At 48.0% G+C, this 24627-nt stretch overlaps 1 protein-coding gene across 1 annotated transcript in view; it reads right to left on the reverse strand.

Annotated features, from left to right (window-relative positions):
• The window catches only part of LOC117364900 (cofilin-2-like), an 89460-nt gene that overhangs the window by 35996 nt on the left and 28837 nt on the right, over window positions 1–24627 (reverse strand). The window contains exon 2 of the mRNA XM_033954633.1: window positions 12537–12844. Within this exon, the coding sequence (XP_033810524.1) occupies window positions 12537–12844 (308 nt within the window). The remainder of the gene's footprint in view (window positions 1–12536; window positions 12845–24627) is intronic.

The raw sequence follows: 24627 nt of genomic DNA on the forward strand, positions 1-24627 counted from the left end.
ACCGATCCGTCCAGTCGAGCAGGAATGCATCTGGGGTCAGACGATGAGGAGAGAAGAGTCTGGAACAGAACTGGGGTAGCTGATGGTTGTGAGGCGCTGCAAAGAGGTCCACCTGCGGAGTGCCCCAGCGAGCAAAGATGGAGTGGAGTATTGAAGGGTCCAGAGTCCACTCGTGAGGTTGAAGGATGCGGCTGAAATTGTCGGCCAGGGAGTTCTGTTAGCCCTGGATATAGACAGCCTTGAGGAAGAGATTGCGGGCCGTGGCCCAGGTCCAGATGCTGAGAGCCTCATGACAAAGGAGGCGAGATCCGGTGCCGCCTTGCTTGTTTATGTAGTACATGGCGACTTGATTGTCTGTGCACAGGAGAAGGACCTGAGGGCAGAGAAGGTGCTGGAAGGCCTTGAGAGCATAGAACATGGCTCTGAGTTCAAGGAAATTGATGTGATGTTGACGCTCCTGAGGGGTCCAGAGTCCCTGGGTGCGTAGATCTCCCAGGTGATCTCCCCACGCATAGGGGGAGGCATCCGTGGTTATGATCATGGAGTGAGGGGGTAGAGTGAAAGAGTAGACCCCTGGAAAGATTTGAGGAGTTCAACCACCATTGAAGAGATTGCTGAAGATACGATGTCACAGAGATGGGATGAGAAAGAAGATCCGTGGTCTGTGACCATTGGTTGGCAAGAGTCCATTGAGGTGTTCTGAGGTGGAGTCGCGCCAGAGGAAGCACATGGACCGTCGAGGCCATGTGGCCCAGGAGGACCATCATCTGTCGGGCAGGAATGGAGTGATGAAGGAGCACCTGACGACAGAGGTGGAGCAGGGTCCGTTGACGGTCGGAGGGGAGAAACGCCCTCATTAGTGTGGTGTCGAGAACTGCTCCAATGAACTGAAGTCGCTGTGTGGGAAGCAGATGTGACTTGGGGTAGTTGATCTCGAACCCCAGGAGATGGAGGAAAGAGATGGTGTGATGAGTGGCTTGTAGCACAAGTGGAGACGTAGGTGCTTTCACCAACCAATCGTCCAAGTAGGGGAACACCTGGAGGTTGTGAGACCTGAGGAAGGCCGCCACCACAATAAGGCACTTGGTGAACACCCTGGGCGATGAAGGTAGCACTTTGTACTGATAGTGACGGTGCTGTATCTGAAACCGTAGGTAGCGACGTGAAGTCGGATTGATTGGGATGTGAGTGTAGGCCTCTTTGAGGTCCAGGGAACATAGCCAGTCGTGTTGAGAGAGAAGAGGGTAAAGCGTGGCAAGGGAGAGCATTCTGAACTTCTCCTTGACCAGACACTTGTTGAGGTCCCTGAGATCGAGGATGGGACGAAGGTCTCCTGTCTTCTTGGGAACCAGGAAGTAGCGGGAGTAGAATCCCTGACCCCTTTGGTCCGGAGGCACCTCTTCGATGGCTTTGAGAAGAAGGAGGGAATAGACCTCCCTCAGGAGGAGGGGGGCTTGGGAGGAGTGAGAAGCAGACTCTACGGGAGGATTGTCTGGTGGAAGAGTCTGGAAGTTGAGAGAGTAGCCGTGGCGAATGATGTTGAGGACCCATTGGTCTGATGTGATGACCTCCCAACGGCTGAGGAAGATTTGGAGGCGACCTCCGATAGGCTGAGGAAGAGGCAATGATGGTGGGAGACTGGCTATGCCCTGGAGAAAAGGGCTGAGATGGTTTTGACGGAGGGAGAGGCTTTGCAGGTTGGTGAGAATGTGAGCGAGCCTGAGATTGATGCTGTTGACGAGGTCGGCGAGGCTGCTGTTAAGGCGGGTTGAGAGGTCTGGCCGAGAACCTGCGCTGGTATGAAGACTGGTGTCTGTAGGTGCGAGCAGGTGGAGTCTTCTTTTTAGGTTTAATCAGAGTGTCCCACCTGGTCTCATGTGCTGAGAGTTTCTGGGTTTTTGAGTCCAGGGACTCTCCGAAGAGTTCATCACCCAGACAAGGTGCGTTAGCCAGGCGGTCCTGGTGGTTAATGTCCAGGTCAGAGACTCTCAGCCATGCCAAACGTCGCATGGCCACCGCCATGGCAGATGCGCGAGAGGTCAGCTCAAATGAGTCGTAGATGGAGCGAACCATGAAATTCCTGAGTTGGAGGTTCCAAAGGAGGGATTCGTGGGGCAATTGAGGTTTGTCAAACCCTGGGATTGGAATAACCCGGTACAAGCTATCCAATTTGCGAGGGGCCCCAGGAACAGTGAGGGGAGTCTCCCAGTTTTTATAGAAAGTTTCCCGTAAGATGTCGTGGACGGGCAACTTTAGAAATTCCTTGGGAGGTTGCTCAAAGTCTAGGGCATCGAGGTCTTTTTAGAGACTTTTTAGAATCGGACTCTAAGGGGATGGAAAGAGCTGCTGCCATCTCCCTAAGGAATTTAGAAAAAGAGGATTGTTCTGGTTTTGAGGTGGTATCGGTCATGGAGGGTTCTTCGTCGGTTGACGAAGCGTCCTCTTCGGTACCGTGCGGGGAGTCTTCCCACAAATCTGGGTCTCTAACGTCAGGGTGTGCACGTTTGGACATCGGTGTGGAAGGCTCGGCATGGCGGGTCTTGGAGAGAGATTTGCCTGAGCGCACCGAGGCGGTACCGGGAGAGGAAGACCGATGTCGTTCCTGGGACCGGGAAGGGTCAGCAGCAGTACGGGTATGCACTATAGGTGTTTCAGCCAAGAGCACCGGCATAGAGGTATTAATCGGTACCGAGGGGGTCGACACCAATGGGACAGTGCGAGGCTCGGACCGGAAGGTGCGGTGCCAGCAACGCCGGCAACAGTTGTTGGAGTTGTTGCTGGAGCTGCTCCTGTAATTGGTTTTGGAGTATGGCCGTGATGCGGTCATCCGGGGGGGCACCAGTACCGCTTTTTTCTTTTTCGGTACCATAGGTGCCGCTCTACGCTCCGGCGATGAGGAGGCCGATGATGAGGCACTCACCGATATCGGAGCGGAGCGTTTGCGGGGTCTGTGCGGTGCCGGGAGGGCCGGTGTCGCAACCATGGCAGGAGAGCGCTCAAGGGAAGTGGAAGGCTTCTTAGCCGGCTTACCTGGGCCCAACGACCCCGAAGAAGGGTCAGGTGGTGTCAACGTCGTGGGTGCCGACTTTTGTGGTGCCGTCGACGTCGCAGCAGGTTCCATGGCAGATCCGGTACCGAATAAAAGATTTTGCTGGATCTGCCTGTTTTTTAATGTGCGCTTTTTAAGCGTAGCACAGCGGGTGCAAGAGTCAGCCCGATGCTCTGGACCCAGGCACTGCAGGCACCAATTGTGCTGGTCGGTGAGAGAGATCGGGCGTGCACACCGCTGGCACTTCTTAAAGCCCGGTTGAGGGGGCATGAAGGGAAACACGGCCTCCGCAAAATCGAATCCAGAGGCCTGTATGGTGGCAACAGGCCCCGCCGGGGCCGGCCTGAAAAAATAAAGAAAACTGGACGAGTTTTTTTTTTTTTGTAAGTAAAAATAGGGAATCTGAAAGGAAAAATTAGAAGAAAAACGAAAAATTACACGAGCGGGAAGGCAGAAACTAGCTTTTCAACGGCCGTTGAAAGCACATGCGTCTTCTTTGCTCCGCGGAAACGAAGAAACTGGGGACCACGCTCTCCTCCGTCGGGCGGGAAGGCACTCGCGCATGCGCGGTGCGGCCAACTAGAACTTTCTAGTTAAAAAGGTCCGTACCGGGGCTCCGTCGGTGACATCACCCATGCGTTAAGAATATGCTGCCTGCTTGTCCTGGGATAATTAGAGGACATGCCACTGTTTCTGTGGTGTTGCATTATATGCAGTCTGGTTTCTTGGTTCAGTTTAACTTTTGTCTACATAGTTCTATTTTTAGTTTGTGATTATTCCATATTGGGCGAGGGTGTATCTGTCTGTGTGTATGAAAAGGACATGGCTTTCTGTTAGCAATGACTGTGCAGGATCTGGCTTGTTTAGTTTTACATAAGAACATAAGCATTGCCTCTGTTGGGTCAGACCAGGGGTCCATCGTGCCCGGCAGTCCGCTCCCGCGGCGGCCCCCCAGGTCCATGACCTGGAAGTGTTCCCTACCTAACCTAAAATATCCATACCCTATTTGCTCAATGTCCAGTAAGGTAACTCTATCTGTACCCTGTAATCCCCTTCGCTTCCAGGAAGTCATCCAGTCCCTTTTTGAACCCCAGAATTGAACTCTGTCTTATCACCTCTCCGGGAAGCGCATTCCAGGTGTCCACCACCCTCTGAGTGAAGAAGAACTTCCTTGCATTCGTTATGAATCTGTCTCCTCTCAGTTTTTCTGAATGACCTCTTGTTTTAGTTGTCCCTGCTAGTCTAAAGAATCTGTCCCTCTCCACCTTCTCTATGCCTTTCATTATTTTATAAGTCTCTATCATGTCCCCTCTCAGTCTCCGCTTCTCCAGGGTAAAGAGCCCCAGCCTGTCTAACCGTTCGGCATATGAAAGGTTCTCCATACCCTTTATCATCCTCGTTGCCCTCCTCTGGACCCTCTCGAGTATTGCCATGTCCTTCCTGAGGTATGGCGACCAGTATTGGACGCAGTATTCCAGATGTGGGCGCACCATTGCTCGATACAGTGGCAGGATAACTTCCTTCGTTCTGGTAGTGATACCTTTTTTGATAATGCCCAACATTCTGTTTGCTTTTTTTGAGGCCGCTGCACATTGCGCCGCTGGCTTCATTGTGTTATCCACCAATACCCCCAGATCTTTTTCTTGTTTGCCTTCCCCGAGTGCCCTCCCTCCCATCGCGTAGCTGTACATGGAGTTCCCTTTCCCTATGTGCAAGACCTTACATTTCTCCACATTGAAGTTCATCTGCCATTTTTTTGCCCACTCACTCAGTTTGTTCAGGTCGCTCTGCAGTTCTTTGCATTCCTCAACAGTTCTGACCCTGCTGGAGAGTTTTGTGTCATCCGCGAACTTGATAACTTCGCACTTTGTCCCCATTTCTAGATCATTAATAAATATATTGAACAGCAATGGTCCCAGCACTGACCCTTGCGGAACACCACTTGTGACCCCTATCCAGTCAGAGTAGTGCCCCTTTACTCCTACCTTCTGTTTCCTGTCCGCTAGCCAATTTTTGATCCATCTGTGCACGTCCCCTTCCACCCCGTGGCTCCACAGTTTCTTCAGTAAGCGTTCATGGGGCACCTTGTCGAAGGCTTTTTGGAAATCTAGATATATAATGTCTACTGGGTCACCTTGGTCCAATTGCTTATTTATCCCCTCAAAGAACTGCAGTAGATTTGTCTGGCATGATCGGCCTTTACAGAAACCATGCTGGCTCGATCTCATCAGATTATTTTTTTCTATATGCTCATTGATACCTTTCCTGATCAGTGATTCGGCCATCTTCCCCGGAACAGAGGTTAAGCTCACCGGTCTGTAGTTTCCCGGGTCGCCTCTCGATCCTTTTTTGAAGATCAGTGTAACATTCGCTATCTTCCAGTCCTCCGGGATTACCCCTGTTCTCAAGGACAGGTTGCAAATATGCTGCAGTAGCTCTGCTGTTTCATCTCTGAGCTCTTTCAGTATTCTCGGGTGGATCCCATCTGGGCCCGGAGCTTTGTCCTTTCTTAATCTATCTATCTGTCTGAGAACATCTTCGAGGCTTACCTCCATGCATGATAATTTCCCCTCTTGATCTCCCTTGAAGATTTTTTCCGGTTCTGGCACACTGGTTGTGTCCTCTATTGTAAAGACCGACGAGAAGAACTTGTTTAGCCTACCAGCCACTTCTTTTTCCTCTTTCACCACTCCCTTCCGGTCACCCTCATCCAGGGGCCCCACCTCCTCCCTCGCTGGTTGTTTCCCTTTCACATATCGGAAAAATGGTTTGAAATTTCTTGCTTCCTTGGCCAGTCTCTCCTCATACTCTTTCTTGGCTTTCCTGACTACTCAGTGACATTCTTTTTGATGCTTCCTGTGCTCTCTCCAGTTTCCTTCAGTTTTATCTTTTTTCCACTTCCGAAATGATTTTTTCTTGTCTCCTATCACTTTCTTTACTTCACTGGTTATCCATGCAGGGTCCCTCGTCTGATTATTCTTGGAACCTTTCCTAAATCTTGGTATATATAGGTTTTGCGCCTTGTTTACTGTGTCCTTGAATAGGGACCAGGCTTGCTCCACAGTCCGAGTTTCCTTGGAGCTGTTTCTGAGCTTCTTTCTCACCATTTGTCTCATGGCATCATAGTTCCCTTTCTTGAAGTTAAATGTTGTTGCCTTGGTTCTCTTTCCCATAGGTAGTCCTACTTGCACTTTGAACTGAATCATGTTGTGGTCACTGGTTCCTAGTGATCCCATGACCTCCACATCCTTTGCTGGTCCTTTCAGCCCATTGAGGATCAGATCCAGAATCGCTGATCCTCTCGTTGGTGTCTCGACAAGTTGTTCCATGAAGCAGTCATGGACTGCTTCCAGGAACTCCGTTTCCCTTGCACATTTTGAATTTCCAAGACACCAGTCTATACCAGGATAGTTGAAATCTCCCATAACTATGGTGTTTGGGTTCTTGCATTCCTTTCTCAGCTCAGCTACCATTTCTGTATCCTCAGCTTCAGTTTGCCCTGGTGGGCGGTAGAACAGTCCCATCTTTATCTCGGATCCGTTGCTTCCTGGTACTTTGATCCACAATGACTCCAGTTGGGCATTTGTCACTGCTGTGTCCACAGTGGTTGAGTGAATGGTATCCCTTATGTATAGTGCTATTCCTCCCCCTTTCTGGTAAGTCCTGTCTTTTCGGTAGAGTATCCTGGCAGTACTATGTCCCATTTGTTTTCTTCGTTCCACCATGTTTCCGTGATCCCTATGATGTCTAGTCTCTCATTATTGGCCATGACTTCTAGTTCCCCCATTTTGTTCCTTAGGCTCCTTGCATTAGTATACATGCAGTTCAACTCCCGGCATTTTCCCTTCCTTTCTATTTTCCCTTGCATTCCATTCTTCATTCTGTCCCCTTCCTGACCTGCCAACTCCTGAGTATTGTCTCTTTTGTCCTCTCTTTGTGGTAGATTCCTATTGCCTTCCCCTTGTGGCGTGTTCCTATTGTCCTCCTCTTGTTCCTTCTCATCATCCAGTCCCATTTTGACTTCCCCTTTCAGCATGCTCATGCTTGTGTTGGTGTTCTAGTGCCCACTGCAGTGTTTAAGATGCTGCCTTTTCCTAGGTGCACCCTTGTCGTGTGACTCATAGATTATTACTAAAAATATCTTTTTTATATAGAGGAGGGGGTTGTTAAAAAATGATCAGCACTGGCTGTCATAATACTAGGTACATCACTGGATTTAATGATACTATTCTAACTTTACTGTTGATGTAGTTGTTGTCCCCCCACACACACTATAAAGAATTAAATTAAAGTTGTATTAACATCAAGCAGCTTTCAAATGACATTATAAGCAAATAAAAATAAAATATTTTAATACATTGATAATTATTACCTGCTTCTTTACCTAAACTGTTTTGCCCTAGCTCTCACTTCACACTTCTCCCCTCCGTACTCGCAAATTCAGTATCTACAGATTTGCTTATTCATGATTTTAAACCAAATAATGCATTTTCATTCTCAGGCTATTTTAAGCACTGTAAGCCCCCCCTTAAGTCTTACCTGGTGGTCTAGCGGGCTTTCAGGGCAGAAGCGATCTTCCCACGCTCCTGCTCTGTGCAGATCGCTCACAGGAAATGGCTTGAGAGACTACAGGAGCTCAAGGCAGCCATTTCCTGTGAGCAATCTGCACGGGGCAGGAGCGTGAGAAGATCGCTCCTGCCTGAAAACCCGCTAGACCACCACGTAAGGTTTAAGGAGGGGGGGGGCTTTCAGGGCTTAAAATAGCTGGGGGGAAAGTGGGGTTAGAGGCAGAACCGGTCTGAATATTATTTGCGGTTTTTTAATATTCACGGGCTAGCTCTGCCCCTAACCCCCGTGAATAAGGAGAGGGAAGTGTACAGCAAAAAAAATAAAAAAATAGCAGATAAAGATCTATCACACAGGTCTCCTTCAAGGCTCAGTAACATCTCTCCATAAATTATGTGGAAGAGGTCTGGAAGTGGGGATTGCATCCATTTCATATCCTCAGCGAGACCTCAGGAAGGAACCTAGTGATCAAAACATTAGAGGTGCTGTAGAGCCATTTCTTGTATGACTGGATGAGCTATATTTATCTTTTTTTTTTTTTTAGTTGTTTTAAATTTATGCAGAAATAAATGGCTAGATTGAACCTAATGACTTCATTATCGCATTTCCCTTTTTTTAAACCTCTATACCATTTGAAAGAGGGCAAATATCTAATTATTCCCTTCTATAATTGGATACTTCTTAATTTAGTAAAAATATTCTGGCACAAGTGTCAAACCTTAAAAAAAGGAAGTCATATTGAGCATTGGAAAATAATAATAAAAATAGTACACATTTAGGGCTCCTTTTACTAAGCTGCGATAGCGGTTTTAGTGTGCGCTTAGTGCGTGCAGAATTGCCATGCGCACTAGACGCTAACACTAGCATTGAGTTGGCGTTAAATTTTCCTGCATAGTGCAGGGGTTTGCACGCGCTAACATTCTGCACAAGCTAAAAACGCTAGTGCACCTTAGTAAAAGAAGGGATTAATTTTCCCCAACACCAAATTTCCCCATCCCGCCCCACCTGGCTACTTTTTCATGCCACCCGGCTGGAAAAAATGTCTAGGGAGAACACTGAGCATGGAATGTTACTATTAATCCCCCCTACTATATTTGGGGAATTTCCAGATACTTGGATTGGCCACTATGGAAACAGGACACTAGGCTACGTGTACCACTGATCTGAACCAGTATGGCTATTCTTATGTTATGAGGTTTAAACTTACACTGAACCACTGAAAATGCTAAAGCTAAGTCCCTAAATCTTTTATAAACATTTTCAAAAATGCAGCCCAATTGTGCAAGAGATGAAACCATGTAGTAGTACATTTTGTCATGTTAAGACAGCTCCATTCAGCTTTCCTAAAAACTAAAAAAGCACAAAGGATGTTTTGGAAGGGGTCTGCCAGTGTTAAGTTGAAGTCTGGCATGTTAAAAGTTTAACAATGGAGGAGAGTAAACAGTGGAGGGCCACAGGGATCTGTACTGGGACCAGTGCTGTTTAGCTTATTTATAAATAATCTGGAAATTGGAACGATGAGTGAGGTGATTAATTTTGCAGATGACACAAAACTGTTCAAAATTGTTAAAACGCATGAGAATTGTGAAAAATTGCAGGCAGACCTTAGGAAATTGGAAGACTGGGAAAGTGGCAAATGAAATTTAATGTAGACAAATGCAAAGTGATGCACATTGGGAAGAATAACCCAAATCAGTTACTGGATGCTAGGAGATTAGTGCCCAAGAAAAGGATCTGGGTATTATTGTAGACCAGTGGTCTCAAACTCAAACCATTTGCAGGGCCACATTTTGGATTTGTAGGTACTTGGAGGGCCACAGAAAAAATAGTTAATGTCTTATTAAAGAAATGACAATTTTGCATGAGTTAAAATTCTTTATAGTTTATAAATCTTTCCTTTTGGCTAAGTTTTAATAATAATTTTGTAATTTATAGCTAAAGAGATATATGATCAAGAAACATTTTTATTTTACTTTGTGATTATGATAAAACATACCGAGGGCCTCAAAATAGTACCTGGCAGGCCGCATGTGGCTCCCGGACCGTGAGTTTGAGACCACTGTTGTAGACAATATGATGAAACCTTCCACCTAATGTGTAGTGACAGACAAAAAAGCAAACAGGATGCTAGGAATTATTAAAAAAAGGGATGGTTAACAAGACTAAGAAGGTTATACCGTATTTTCGCGGATATAACGCGCACCATTGTAAAACGCGCACAGGGGTATAGCGCGCAGAAATCACGATGATATGTACAAAAACTTTTCTATACCGCGCTCAGGCATATAACGCGCATGCTGCCCGACTCTCCTCTGGCCACCCCGACTCTCCTTTCGCTCTCCCCGACTCTCCTCTGGCCACCCCGACTCTCCTTTCGCCCTCCCCGACTCTCCTCTGGTTGCCCCGACTCACCCTGACTTTCGGTGCACTGCCCCGCCTCTCCGTTCCTGTCCCCCTTGAAGTCCTGTCCCCCCTTGAAGGTCTGCCTGTCCCCCCTTGAAGATCTGCCTGTCCCCCCTTGAAGTCCTGTCCCCATCCTGAAAGCCTGATGCCCCCCCTCGACGTACGATTCTTCTCCCCCCTCGGCAGGACCACTCGCACCCCCACCCCGAAGGACCGCCGACTCCCCGACAATATTGGGCCAGGAGGGAGCCCAAATCCTCCTGGCCACGGCGACCCCCTAACCCCACCCCGCACTACATTACGGGCAGGAGGGATCCCAGGCCCTCCTGCCCTCGACGCAAACCCCCCTCCCTCCAACGACCGCCCCCCCCAAGAACCTCCGACCGACCCGCGACCCCCCTGGCCGACCCCCCCACCCCCCTTCCCCGTACCTTTGGAAGTTGGCCGGACAGACGGGAGCCAAACCCGCCTGTCCGGCAGGCAGCCAACGAAGGAATGAGGCCGGATTGGCCCATCCGTCCTAAAGCTCCGCCTACTGGTGGGGCCTAAGGCGCGTGGGCCAATCAGAATAGGCCCTGGAGCCTTAGGTCCCACCTGGGGGCGCGGCCTGAGACACATGGTCGGGTTTGGCCCATGTGCCTCAGGCCGCGCCCCCAGGTGGGACCTAAGGCTCCAGGGCCTATTCTGATTGGCCCACGCGCCTTAGGCCCCACCAGTAGGCGGAGCTTTAGGACGGATGGGCCAATCCGGCCTCATTCCTTCGTTGGCTGCCTGCCGGACAGGCGGGTTTGGCTCCCGTCTGTCCGGCCAACTTCCAAAGGTACGGGGAAGGGGGGTGGGGGGGTCGGCCAGGGGGGTCGCGGGTCGGTCGGAGGTTCTTGGGGGGGGCGGTCGTTGGAGGGAGGGGGGTTTGCGTCGAGGGCAGGAGGGCCTGGGATCCCTCCTGCCCGTAATGTAGTGCGGGGTGGGGTTAGGGGGTCGCCGTGGCCAGGAGGGTTTGGGCTCCCTTCTGGCCCAACTACACAAAGTACGGGGAAGGCGGGTGGGGGTGTCGTGGGGGTCGGCCAGGGGGGTCGCGGGTCGGCTGGGGGACGGGCGGAGGTTCTTGGGGGGGGGGGCGGTCGTTGGGGGGAGGGGGTTTGCGTCGAGGGCAGGAGGGCCTGGGATCCCTCCTGCCCGTAATGTAGTGCGGGGTGGGGTTAGGGGGTCGCCGTGGCCAGGAGGATTTGGGCTCCCTCCTGGCCCAATATTGTCGGGGAGTCGGCGGTCCTTCGGGGTGGGGGTGCGAGTGGTCCTGCCGAGGGGGGAGAAGAATCGGACGTCGGGGAGTCGGCCGGGCAAGAGGGCTTGGGCTCCCTCTTGCTCCGATCGTGGATGCGGGTGCGGGTGGGAGCGCGTGCGAGCGGTCGTTTGGAGTGGGGGTGCGAGCGGTCCTGCTGGGGGGGTGAATCGGGCGTCGGGCGGGGTGGGAACTATGTTTAAAAACTTTTGTATACCGCGCTCAGGCATATAACGCGCGAGGGGTATGCGCGGTACGTAAAATCACGTATAACGCGCGCGTTATATCCGCGAAAATACGGTAATGCTCCTGTATCATTCCATGGTGTGACCTCATCTGGAGTATTGCATTCAATTCTGGTCTCCTTATCTCAAAAAAAGATATAGCAGTACTAGAAAAAGTTCAAAGAAGAATGACCAAGATGAAAAAAAGGATGAACTCCTCTCGTATGAGGAAAGACTAAAAAGGTTAGGGCTCTTCAGCTTGGAAGAAAGACAGCTGAGAGGAGATATGATTGAAGTCTACACAATCCTGAGTATAATACAGCAGGTACAAGTGTATCGATTTTTCACTCTGACAAAAATTACAAAGACTAGAGGACACTCGAAGTTAGAGGGAAATACTTTTAAAACCAATAGGAGGAACATTTTTTTCACTCAGAGACTAGTTAAGCTCTGGAACACATTGAGAAAGGTTATGGTAAGAGCAAATAGCATAGATGGTTTTAAGAAAAGTTTGGACATATTTCCTAGAGAAAGTCCATATAGTATGTTATTGAGAAAGACATGGGGGAAGCCACTCCTTGCCCTAGATCGGTATAGCATGGAATGTTGCTACTACTTGGGTTTTGGCCAGGTACTAAGGACCTTGATTGGCCACTGTGAGAACATGCTACTGGGCTTGATGGACTATTGGTCTGACCCAGTAAGGCTATGCTTATATTTTTATGTAATTCCAGGCAACTAATTGAGACTAGGTTAAGATGGGCAGTTTCTACTGCTTATAAAAAAATTTAAAAAAAAGTTATGTTTACAGACAATTGATTAATGTACCCAATTCTGATCCCTACCCCCTTACCCCACTAACAGATAACCACAGCACACTATATAACATTTTTATATTCCAGCCTTAACTTATAGATTACCTCACTAATTTCACACACACATCCCATCTCTAAATCACACAGCTTTTAAATTCCACAAAAGCATAGTCAACTCATCACTTAAAAAGCTTCCATACCAAAAAAGAAAGACTAGGTCTTCCTTTCTTGTTTCATGGGTGTCATAGCAAACATCATAAAGGGCATAGCGACAGTCATCTTTAGGCAGCATAGAAATGAAGGTCTTGTATGGGTCATCCACCGTCTCGCCAATATCTCCCACCAGGATCTCCTTGCCTGCCTCCAAGATGATGTATTTCTTGTCATCACTCAAACAGAAAAGCACTGCCTTCTTCCGTTTTTTGATCTCTTCTTGGGAGGAGCATTTCCGCACTTTCATGTCATTGAAGACACGGATGACTTCATCTGTGACAGTTACACCAGAGGCCTGTGAAGGGGGGGGGATTAAAAGCTTGTTAGTAATGAAATTCAAAAACTTCCTCACCACCCAGTGGAACTTGCTCAAATTTGACACTATTTGATATGAAATCTATGTACAATATTCAAAATCGCTTATCAGTGTAAAAAAGGTTTAACAATTTAACAATTCTGCCTCTTGTTTAAAAATAAGGCCACCTTCCACTCAATACTCTTACAAAAAACCCACAAGAAAATATAGTAAAACTTCTACTTGGCTAGAAAAAGATGTCCTAAGGTTTTCCTAAAAGAAAGTATGACACTGAAATTAAGTTGCTTATGGATATATAAGGTACTTGACCTTTTAATATGATTTAGAAAAGTTTATCTGGAGAACTTGGCACAATCTATAAGTGGGAATCTAAGGGCCAGATTCCCAAAATTAAATCCATCGCTAAACTGTTTAGACAGTTTAGCCTGTAAGCATTTTAGCGGCGGATTATCAAAACATATTATGTCTGTCAAACAGCGAGCTTTCTAGCAGTCTCCGACAATGACATGCAAATGGGCTCTTCAACATTGTAATGAGCCCTCTTATGGATTCTTAAAAGATGTCGAGCCATTCTTTTAAAAGCAGCGTTGACTTTTGGCGACAAAAAATAAGCAACTGATCCTGGGGTGTCGATCAGTGTCAAGAGACTGCTAGAAAGCCTGTGTTGTGATACAGCAGGAGAGATGACTATTCTCTTTCACTGCATCACAACACCCCCCCCCCAAAGAACAGTGGTGACTGCAGCGGGAGATACCCACACTCTCCCACTGCCAAGAAATCCCAGCCACGCACCCCCAACCCCCCTGCAGCAAGAGAGAATCCCACTCTCCATCACTGGTAAATGACCCCCCTGCAACAGAACACCTCCCCGCCTCCAATGTCCCATTGCATCCAAATTGATGCATGAGAGGGGCCTTAAACAACTTGGGCCAATCAGAGCCTCAAGCCCCATCCCCGGTGCATCCCAAGATGCACCAGGGAGGAGAAGGCCCATTTTCGACAACACAGGACTTCCAGGAGGGAGTCTGCATCAATCTGGTGCATCAATCTGCAGGTAAGAGGGAGGGGGCATCTGAGGTGGAGGGGAGGTGTTCTATGGTAGGGGAGTCACTTGCCAGTGGCAGACAGTGAGTATCCATCCCGCTGTGGGGGGAGGGCGCAAGGCCGAGATTTCTTGGCAGCGGGAGAGTGTGGATATCTCTCCCACTGTTGCTGTGTTTTGGGGGTTTTATTTTCTTGACAGCATTTTATTTCTGTGTATGTGCTCATCGCTATCACCAGCGTTAGCAGACCATTGCTTTTTAACGCAGGTTTTTAAGAATCCTGGCCTAAACTGCCATGTGAACACCAGGTTATCTATTAAAATGCATTTTTAAAGCTTACAAAGCCAGCAGCGGCTTAAGTTTAATTGGCTCCCAATAAACACACTTTTTTTTAAAGCAAGATCTGAGTGCACTCCCTTTTTAACTCAAGAGTAATCTTTGTATAACATTCTGTATGAGTTGAAGGCCAACAAAATTCTAACCTATGTACAATGCACTGCAATAGCTCAAAGAGCTTAAAGACAACTTAACAGCTATGACCAATATGAAATGAGTTTAAGCTGACAATCAATATGAAAGAGGCAATTCAACACATTAGTAACCTGTCACATCCTATCCCCTCATTTTCTAATTGAACTCCCAATGATCTTATGTACAGTATTTCATGCATTAGGGCAGGGGTGTCAACTCAATCACACAAGGGGCCAAAATCTAAAAACACAGGCCAAGTCTCAGACTGAATTTTTAAAATACTTTTCTGGGTTATATGGACCATTGGTCTAACCTATAATTGCCCTTCTTAAAATTCTCATGTTCTTCAGAGTAATCTCGCTGTCATCTTCCACTCAACCAGTTCCTAAGTCTGTCACTTTGGGGGCCTATCCCAAGGGCACTCAAATTTATTTACTATATGTCTTGTGTGGAACTCTGTCAAAAGGCTTTGCTAAAATCTAAATACACCACATCTAGCGTATGCAGTATAGCACCAGAGAAATAGAAACAAATGAATTTCTTCCTAAACAGTGCTAAGGAAGTGCAAATTTATATGCAGAAACCCGGCCTCATGTTCTACTGAAAAGAAGAGAGTAGTGAGCTCAAACTTGATGATCAAGTAAGAGATATAGGACCTTTTCCTAATTAAAGGAAGTAACGGTGGAAAGGAAAGCTACCATGAATCTGGTTGCGAATAGTTGAGAAGTACAGTAACCCCACCCCCAAAAAAAAAAACACAAACAAAAAAAAAAAACACGTGTAGCAATGGAAGTAAACTGTAGAATGATCAGAGCACAGTTCGACTGTGTTCCATTTTTTACCTTTTTCTTGAGATGAGAATAAAGAAAAAAACCTCTGAAGCCTTCTGAAGTGAACTCATGTGCAATTTGAGCTTAGAAACTTGCTACCAAATAGCACAGTTACTTACCGTAAAGCACAGTTACTTACCGTAACAGGTGTTATCCAGGGACAGCAGGCATATATTCTCACGTGGGTGACGTCATCTACGGAGCCCCGATGCGGACAGCATTTCAAGCAAACTTGATTGAAGATTCAAGTTTGCAGTGCTGCACCACGCATGTGTGCTTCCTGCTCCACTAGAGGGCGCATCCCCTCCTCGTGGTCTCCAGTTCACATATCCAGCAAAGTAGCCAACCCCGGGGAGGTGGGCGGGTAGTGAGAATATATGCCTGCTGTCCCTGGATAACACCTGTTACGGTAAGTAACTGTGCTTTATCCCAGGACAAGCAGGCATGATATTCTCACATGTGGGTGACCTCCAAGCTAATAAAGAAGGGGTGGAGGGAAGTTGGCAATTTAAGAAAACAGATTACATAATACCGATTGGCCGAACCGGCCATTGTTCCTGGACAATGTATCCAGGCAGTAGTGGGAAATGAAGGTATGAACCGAAGACCACGTGGCAGCCTTGCAGATATCCTCGATAGGCGTAGACCTGAGGAAAGCTACCGAAGCTGCCATCGCTCGGTCTTTATGCCCTGTGACTCGACCGTGTAGCGCGAGACCAGCCTGAGCGTAGCAAAAAGAAATACAAGCAGCCAACCAGTTTGACAAGGTGCACTTGGAAAGTGGGTGCCCCAATCGATTGGGGTCGAACGATAAAAACAATTGAGGAACTTTCCGGTGAGATTGAGTGCGTTGGAGGTAGAAGGCCAGCGCTCTCTTACAGTCAAGGGTGTGAAGCGCCACCTCTCCAGGATGAGAGTGGGGTTTGGGAAAAAATACAGGCAGAACAATGGACTGGTTGAGATGAAAATCAGATACTACCTTAGGCAAGAACTTAGGGTGAGTGCGGAGGACTACCTTGTCATGGTGAAAAACCGTGAAGGGCGGATCCGCCACCAGAGCCTGTAGTTCACTAACCCTCCGAGCAGATGTGAGGGCCAGCAAGAAGATCACTTTCCAAGTGAGAAACTTCAGATGACACTTATCCATAGGCTCAAAGGGGGGTTTCATCAGTTGAGCCAGGATGACGTTTAGATCCCAAACCACAGGGGGAGGTTTGATGGGAGGGTGAACATTCAAAAGACCTTTCATGAAACGAGAGACCAAGGGATGAAGCGAGAGAGCCCTCCCTTCCAGGGGCTGATGAAAGGCAGCAATCGCACTAATATGTACGCGAATGGAAGTTGTCTTCAGGCCTGAGTGGGACAATTGAAGCAAATACTCCAGAACCAAAGGCACGGGGACTGTCATTGGGTCCTGGCGGTGGGAGGAGCACCAGGACGAGAATCTAGTCCATTTCTGGGAATAACAGTCTAGTCGATAGTTTCCTAGAAGCCTCCAATACCTCCCTGACCGACTGTGACAGTGGGAGAGAGGTCAGGGGGAAAGGAACCAAGCAGTCAGGTGAAGAGACTGAAGATTGGGATGTAACAGTGAGCCTCGACTGAGATAGCAGAGAGGGAAATACAGGCAGAAGTAGGGGTTCCCTGACACTGAATTGAAGCAGTAGGGAAAACCAAGGCTGGCGGGCCCACCGAGGAGCGATCAAGATCAGAGTGGCCCTCACCGATTTCAGATGAACCAGTGTCCTCAGGATCAGAGGGAAGGGTGGGAACGCATAGAGGAATCTTCCCTCCCAATCGAGGAGGAAGGCTTCGGCCTCGAGGCGTTCTGGGGAGTAAATCCTTGAATAGAAGAGAGGCAGTTTTTGGTTGTCGGGGGAGGCGAACAGATCTATCTGGGGGGTCCCCCACCTGTCGAATATCTGGCGTAGGACCTGAGCATGCAGGGACCACTCGTGTGGCTGGAGGAGGCGGCTGAGCCGGTCCACCAGACAGTTTTGTTCTCCTTGTATGTAAACCGCTCGCAGGAAGATGTTTTGGGAGATTGCCCACTTCCAGAGACGCAGAGCTTCCTGACAGAGGGACCAGGACCCCGTCCCTCCTTGCTTGTTTACGTAGTACATCGCCACCTGGTTGTCCGTGCGGACCAGAACCACCCGGTCGTGAAGCAGGTGTTGAAAGGCCACCGCGGCGAAGTAAATGGCCCGAAGTTCCAGCACGTTGATGTGGCAGCGACGATCCTCTGCTGACCACAGGCCTTGAGTGCGGAGACCATCTAGATGAGCCCCCAAGCGTACTCCGACGAGTCCGTGGTTAGGACCTTGTGATGCGTAGGGGCGAGAAATAGTAAACCTTTGAAAAGATTCGAAGAGTCGGCCCACCAATGGAGCGATCTTTGCAAGGAAGGAGTCACTGTCACAGGGTGGGTGATTGGGTCCCGATCTTGACGCCATTGTGAGGCCAACGTCCACTGTGGTAATCGCAGATGAAGACGTGCGAACGGAGTGACATGGACGGTAGAGGCCATATGGCCCAGGAGCGTCATCATTCGTTGCGCCGAGACGGAGGTCAGGCTCAAGGTCCGGCGGCTCAGATTTACCTGCGTCTCCCGACGTTGAGGGGGGAGAAAGGCACGAAGACGGACCGTGTCCAGCACGGCCCCGATGAATGGTAAGGACTGAGAGGGGCGCAGCTGGGATTTTGGAAAGTTTATCTCGAACCCCAGACTCTGAAGGAAGATAATAGTCTGTCGGGTCGCTGAGATAACCCCCTCCCTGGTCGGGGCTTTGAATAGCCAGTCGTCCAGGTATGGGAATACTTGCACACCCCGGGAGCGTAGGGTGGCCGCAACCACTACAAGACACTTCGTGAAGACCCGGGGGGACGAGGTCAGGCCGAAGGGGAGGACCCGATAGTGTAGATGGAGGTCCCCGACTTGGAACCGCAGGTATCTGCGACAAGCGGGGTGCACCGGAACATGGGTGTAGGCCTCCTTCAGATCGAGGGAGCAGAGCCAATCGCCCTCGTCGATCAAGGGGTAGAGAATCTGAAGGGAAAGCATTTGGAACTTTTCCCGCACCAGAAATTTGTTCAGGCGTCTTAAGTCCAGAATCGGGCGCAGGTCTCCTGTCTTTTTTGGTACCAGGAAGTAGCGAGAGTAAAAACCTTGGCCCATCTGTTCTGAGGAACCAGTTCCACTGCCCGCAGTCGAAGGAGATCTCGGGCCTCGGATAGGAGGGACAACTGCATTCGATTGGGGGGACACGCACTCGGTGGGCTCTCGGGAGGGACCTCTCGAAAGTTGAGTGAGTATCCTGATGAGATCACGCCAAGGACCCATGAGTCCAATGTTATGGCTTCCCAGTGAGGGTAATAGGCTCGTAGGCGTCCCCCGATGGGAAGGAGGCCAGGCTTTGGCGTGGAAGGGGCCAGCCCCAGTCCGCACATCCTGTCAAAAGGACGGAGACGGCTTTGTAGGCGCGGAGGGCTGTGATTTTGGCAGTGCCCTAGAGTGAGTCTGGGGACGCTGAGGTGGTGGTCTTGAAAAGGCCGGTGTGGACTTTTGGGGGTAGCGCCGGGGCAATCCCCTGAAAGGCCTGGAGGTCGGTGGTTTTGGCTTCGGGCGGACGAGCGAGGCAAAGGAACGTTCGTGTTCTGAGAGCTTCTTCGTGGCTGCCTCGATGGTGTCGTCAAACAGTTCCTTGCCAACGCAAGAAAGGTTGGCTAAGTGGTCCTGGAGGTTAGGATCCATGTCGACCAACCGCAGCCACGCCAGCAGGCGCATGGCCACAGCGAAGGCCGCTACTCGGGATGAAAGTTCGAAGCCGTCGTATGCGGCGTGGAATAAATGTAATCGGAGGTTTGAGAAATCCTCGAGGAGGAATCCAAACGCTGCCTGGCGGGATGTCGGTAGGTCTACTGAGAAGGCGCCCAGGAGCCCAATGAGGTGCTTCAGATATGAAGAAAAAGTAAATGTGTAGTTTAGAACTCGAGAGGCCATCATTAAGTTCTGATATAAGCGACAGCCAAATTTATCTAAGGTCCTGCCTTCGCGTCCCGGAGGAACGGCTGCGGATACCCTAGAGGGGTGAGCCTTTTTTAGGGAAGACTCCACCAATAGGGATTGGTGGGACAACTGTGGTTGCTCGAACCCCGGGCAGGGCACCGTACGGTATTTAGACTCCATCTTAGATGGGACAGCCGTCACCATGTAAGGAGTCTCGAGGTTCAGGATGAGGGTCTGCCGGAGCACCGGGTTCAGCAGCAGCCGGAGAGATTCTCGGGGCGGAGAAGGCATATCCAGCTCCGCCAGGTATTCTTTGGAGTAACTCGAATCAGACTGCAAGTCCAGGTCAAGGGCTCTTCCCATGTCCTGGACGAACCTCGTGAAGGAGGACCGATGCGAGCCCGTGGCCCCATGCGGGGTCGGTGAACGTGACCTCCGTTTCGCTGAAAATGAAGGGGAAGCCTCCCTGGAATAGCGAGGTTCGCGTTCAGAGCCTCGATCTGATGCCGGGGACGCGCTATGGAAGCGTTCCGAGGTCGAGGACATGCGTCGTCTCGAGGAGCCCCTCGGGGACGTCGGGGTAAGGGGTACCGACCGATGTCACGTCGGGGACCTCTCCCCGGACTCCCTCGGCGGAAGCCTGGAGCCTCGGGCCGGAGCCCCGGACCGAGGGGGAGTCAGAATCAGCTTGGGGTTAGTGAGGGATAGCTCGGTCACCCGTAGCGGTTCCCCCGATCGTGTCGAGGGTGAGCGGCCTCGGTTCGGAGGTGAACTCCTTGCCTTCTTTGAGAGTCGGTGTCCCGAGGAGTCTCGGACTTTCGATCTGCGTTTTGCCCCGCTGGTCTCCGCCGGGGTGGAACGCCTCGAGTGCCTCGGGGAAGAATCTGAGGATGAAGAGAGGCGGCGAAAACAGTGCATCTTGCCCCGAGGGGCTTCGACGCGAGGCTCAGGCTGGTCCGGCGCACACAAGGTCGAAGTCGGGGCTGGGTGGAGGTGAGCCAAGGCAGCCGATAGCTCAGTCGAGATCATTGCCCGGAGCAGATCTTGGAATACCGGCACAGACAGCATCGATGGCATGTCCGAGGCCGTGGTGCACTCCACCGAGGGCGATCTCGATTTAGAGCATTCCCGAGTGGTGGAGGCATGTCCAGAGGTCTTCGAGGGCTTCGTCGGGGCCGTGGGAAGGGCATTTCCCCCTTGTCCGGCCATCGTCCCCGAGGTTGGCTTCTTTGAAGGTATGGGACCTGTCGAGGAAAGAGGGGACTTACCCGGAGCCGGAGACTTCTGGGAACTCTGGGTCTTCGAGCTCGAGTCCTGAGGCGGGGCCGAGGTACCCGGGGCCGACCTCGAGGCCGAAGTTGAGGGTTGGTCGGCGGCAAACAGGTCTGCCATGCGGGCCCATCGGCAGCGGAGCGCCTGGTGTTGGAAGGTTGCACACCAGGGGCAAGTTTCGGTGGGGTGATCGGCACCCAAGCAAAGGATGCACCAACGATGCGGGTCTGTAATGGATAATAGACGCTCGCACCGGGTGCACTTTTTAAAGCCGCTAATCGGCCGTGACATAGATCATGTAGCCACGGCCTACCCGGCCACGACGACCCGGGAGCCCCCGGGCCGCAACGAAAGCGCGTTGAGCGCGATGAGCAGGAATCAAGCTAGAATTAAGAAATTTTGCACAGCGACTTTGTTAAACTACGAAAAAATAAAAAAATCGCGGTGCAGGGAGCACTTTGGGGCAGAGCTAGGAAAAAAACGGTCTTCTTAGCTCGGCGGAAAAAATTGAACTGGAGACCACAAGGAGGGGATGCGCCCTCTAGTGGAGCACGAGGCACACATGCGTGGTACAGCACTGCAAACTTGAATCCTCAATCAAGTTTGCTTGAAATGCTGTCCGCATCGGGACTCCGTAGATGACGTCACCCACATGTGAGAATATCATGCCTGCTTGTCCTGGGATAACAGGTGTTATCCAGGGACAACAGGCAGCTACTCTCACATATGGGCGACATCAACGGAGCCAGGATGCGGAAGCCTCGCAAGCAGACCTGCTTGAAGAAACTCAAAGTTTCAAGACGACCGCACCGCGCATGCATTCCCACCCAGTGCAGGGCGCGTCTCCTCAGTTCAGATAGCTAGCAGAGAAGCCAACCAGGGGAGGTGGGTGGGTTGTGAGAATAGCTGCCTGCTGTTCCTGGATAACACATGTTATCCCAGGACAAGCAGGCAGCCTATTCTCACATATGGGTGACCTCCAAGCTAACCAGAATGGGATGGTGGGAGTGTTGGGAATTTAAGAGAATAAATTTTGTAATACTTTTTGACCAAACTGTCCATCCTATTGTCTGGAGAAAACATGCGTATTACATCTCTGCTAGCATGACATAATCTTAAAGGGCTAACCCACGTATTTTGATTAACATGACCTAATGACTCAGAAAACAAAAAAAGAAAGAAGAAAGAAAGTTAGATATTCGGAGAGACCATCCAAAATGGGGAAGTTAAATAAAGCTCGACCATTCAACTTTAGAATTTAACCCGTAAGGGTGCACACTATTTAGTCTAAATATCCATCTGGATTCCCGTTGTTTAAGACGTGCAGTACGATCACCTCCAGATGGATATTTAGACTAAATAGTGTGCACCCTTACGGGTTAAATTCTAAAGTTGAATGGTCGAGCTTTATTTAACTTCCCCATTTTGGATGGTCTCTCCGAATATCTAACTTTCTTTCTTCTTTCTTTTTTTGTTTTCTGAGTCATTAGGTCATGTAAATCAAAATACGTGGGTTAGCCCTTTAAGATTATGTCATGCTAGCAGAGATGTAATACGCATGTGCAAGCGTTCTTTTGGATAAAAGCGCCATTTTGTGTAATGATAGGTGTGTACTCAATTGATTCTTTGCAGACACAAAGTAAGTTCGTATTAGTTTACGAGTCATGTATTTATGTGATAAGACTGGCTTTTGACTTTACATTTTTCTTATATTTGTATTTATTCTAGTTTCCTGATGAAGCCTGTTTGGGGTGAAACGGGGCCCGTAGAATGAATGATTAGTGACAAGTTATTTGCGAGTGCTTTTTCCAACTTATTTCTGTTGGTGTGACTTCATTATTTTGGTGTATTTCATCAGCTTCTAGAGCAGCAGCTTCTTGAGATAAGTGCTGTTTTCCTTGCCAATATTAAGATGGATTTCCAGTGGCAGCCTTAAGCATTTGCACTTTATTCTTATGTGCAATTTTTTTCCTTGTAGGCTACTAGCACTTCATTTTGAAGCATCTTTTACTGAAGCACTTTCAGCATTGCACTCTGCACTTTCACTTAAGGTCTCTACATTTCAGAAGAAGCAGATAAGTAAAATTTTTTCTGCACTTTATAAATTGTTTAATAACACACAGTTATGAATATTTTATTCAATTATAATATAAAAAGATAAAAAGATAAAAAGATGAAAGCATATTAATTAAATTAAAAAATACACAGGAGGTTTTTGATCTATGAAAGAGAACATATGCCACAACGATATAGGGAGAAAACATATATGTTCCCTATGTGGTAAAATCTGAGATCTTTTCTTCCTAATAGGTAAAATTTCTATATATATCAACTTGTTGTAGTCCTTGTTATTAGTGTTGATATACATCTTTCACTATTCTGTTTGATAGTTCAATAATTTTTGAAAGATGACTGATAATACCTTATTACAGACATTAAGCTTCTCTAATGAGAAGATGTTGGATATTTTGAATGGTCCATCCATATTTGGTGATTTGAACCCCCTGTCGGATAATAATGATTGGTCCAAGCTGTTAAATTTACATAAGAATGCTACAAGAATTGAATTAAACAGTGCTTTTTTGATTGAATACTGCAGGGCTGGTAGAATCCCTAGGGGATTACGTGTTAATACCAGTCCGCAGATCTTTAAAGAAGATTCGGATTTCATTGATAAATGGAAAATGATCCTTAATAAGTGCTCTTTGGACATCATGCTTTTAATCATAGAAAAGAGTAAAAAAGTTGTTGTTGAAGTACAAGAACAAATCAGAGAGGAGTTAACAAATATGAAGTCTAAAATAGGTCAATCTGAATATGATATTCATCTTAAGCAAATTCAAGATAACATCGACAAATTTAAGGATCAATTAAAGAAAAACAAATTAAAAAAGTTTCAAAGAGACGAAAAGGACTATAGAGAACATCATGTTTATGCTTGGTCCAATATAAATCCAGATAAAGGCGGTGAGCCTTCTACTTCCACTAATAACTATACTAGTAATACCAGTCTAGACAATACATCTTCATCATCTAATAGTAGTGGTTCCAGTAATAATTTTTTTTCCCAAAGAACTACTCGAGGAAGAAGGGGAAATCCAAGAGGGAAATGGTTCCAAAGAGGACGGCCCCAAACGAGGTCTCAACAATATCAACAACAACCATGATACTTGAACCTGTGGTAGTAAATTTATCTGATCAACCTTTGTCAATTCAAGAAATACAACTGTTAAATTGTGGACTATCGTTTGTTCCATCAAAAAGATTTGATTTTTTTCAATTTAATATTGACCTTGAGAAATTTATTAGAAATCTTCAAATAAAAATCTTTTTTCATGGCAATGAATTTACTGATCACTCTATATTGTCCCCCCATTCTAATTGGTATCCTCCTGGACCTTTAGATAACATCTTAGCTATTTTTAAAAATAAGGTTTTAAAAGAAATTGGATCTAGTAAGTTACAACAAATGAATGGATTTAATAATCTAAATAAGGAATTAAGACTGGCTTTAAAGAATCTGATAGGAGATGATTCCATTATCATACGTAAAGCAGATAAAGGAGGAGCAGTTGTGGTTTTAAACAAAAAAGATTATAAACAAGAGGCATATAGACAACTGAGTGATTCTGATGTTTATAAAAAAATCAAGTTAGATCCAACTAAAAGACTCCAAACTGTAGTTCGCAAATTAACTGATAAGGGATGTAAAGATGGTTTTTTAACTAAAAGAGATGTTAGATTCCTTAATAAACCCCATCCTGTGACACCAATTCTGTATTTCTTACCAAAAATTAATAAAGATCTATGTCATCCTCCTGGTCGACCTATCATTTCCTCTAGAAACTCAGTAGTAGAACCCCTCAGCAAATTTGTTGATTTTTTTCTCCAAAATGCAGTTACACAAAGTAATTCATATATCAAAGATACTGCTCATTTTTTACGTTTGCTGGATAATGTGCACCTAAATTCGCCATGTATTATGGTTACATTGGACGTTGTGTCCTTATACACTTCCATCCCTCAAGACGCTGCGGTTCAAATTGTCAAGGATACGTTAATCAATCTTCCTAGACCTCAGTTGATTCCGTGTGAATTTCTTACTAGTATCACCAGACTAGCTGTCACTGAAAACTTTTT

The sequence above is a fragment of the Geotrypetes seraphini genome, chromosome 8, assembly GCF_902459505.1.
Source record: "Geotrypetes seraphini chromosome 8, aGeoSer1.1, whole genome shotgun sequence".
Lineage (NCBI taxonomy): Eukaryota > Metazoa > Chordata > Amphibia > Gymnophiona > Dermophiidae > Geotrypetes > Geotrypetes seraphini.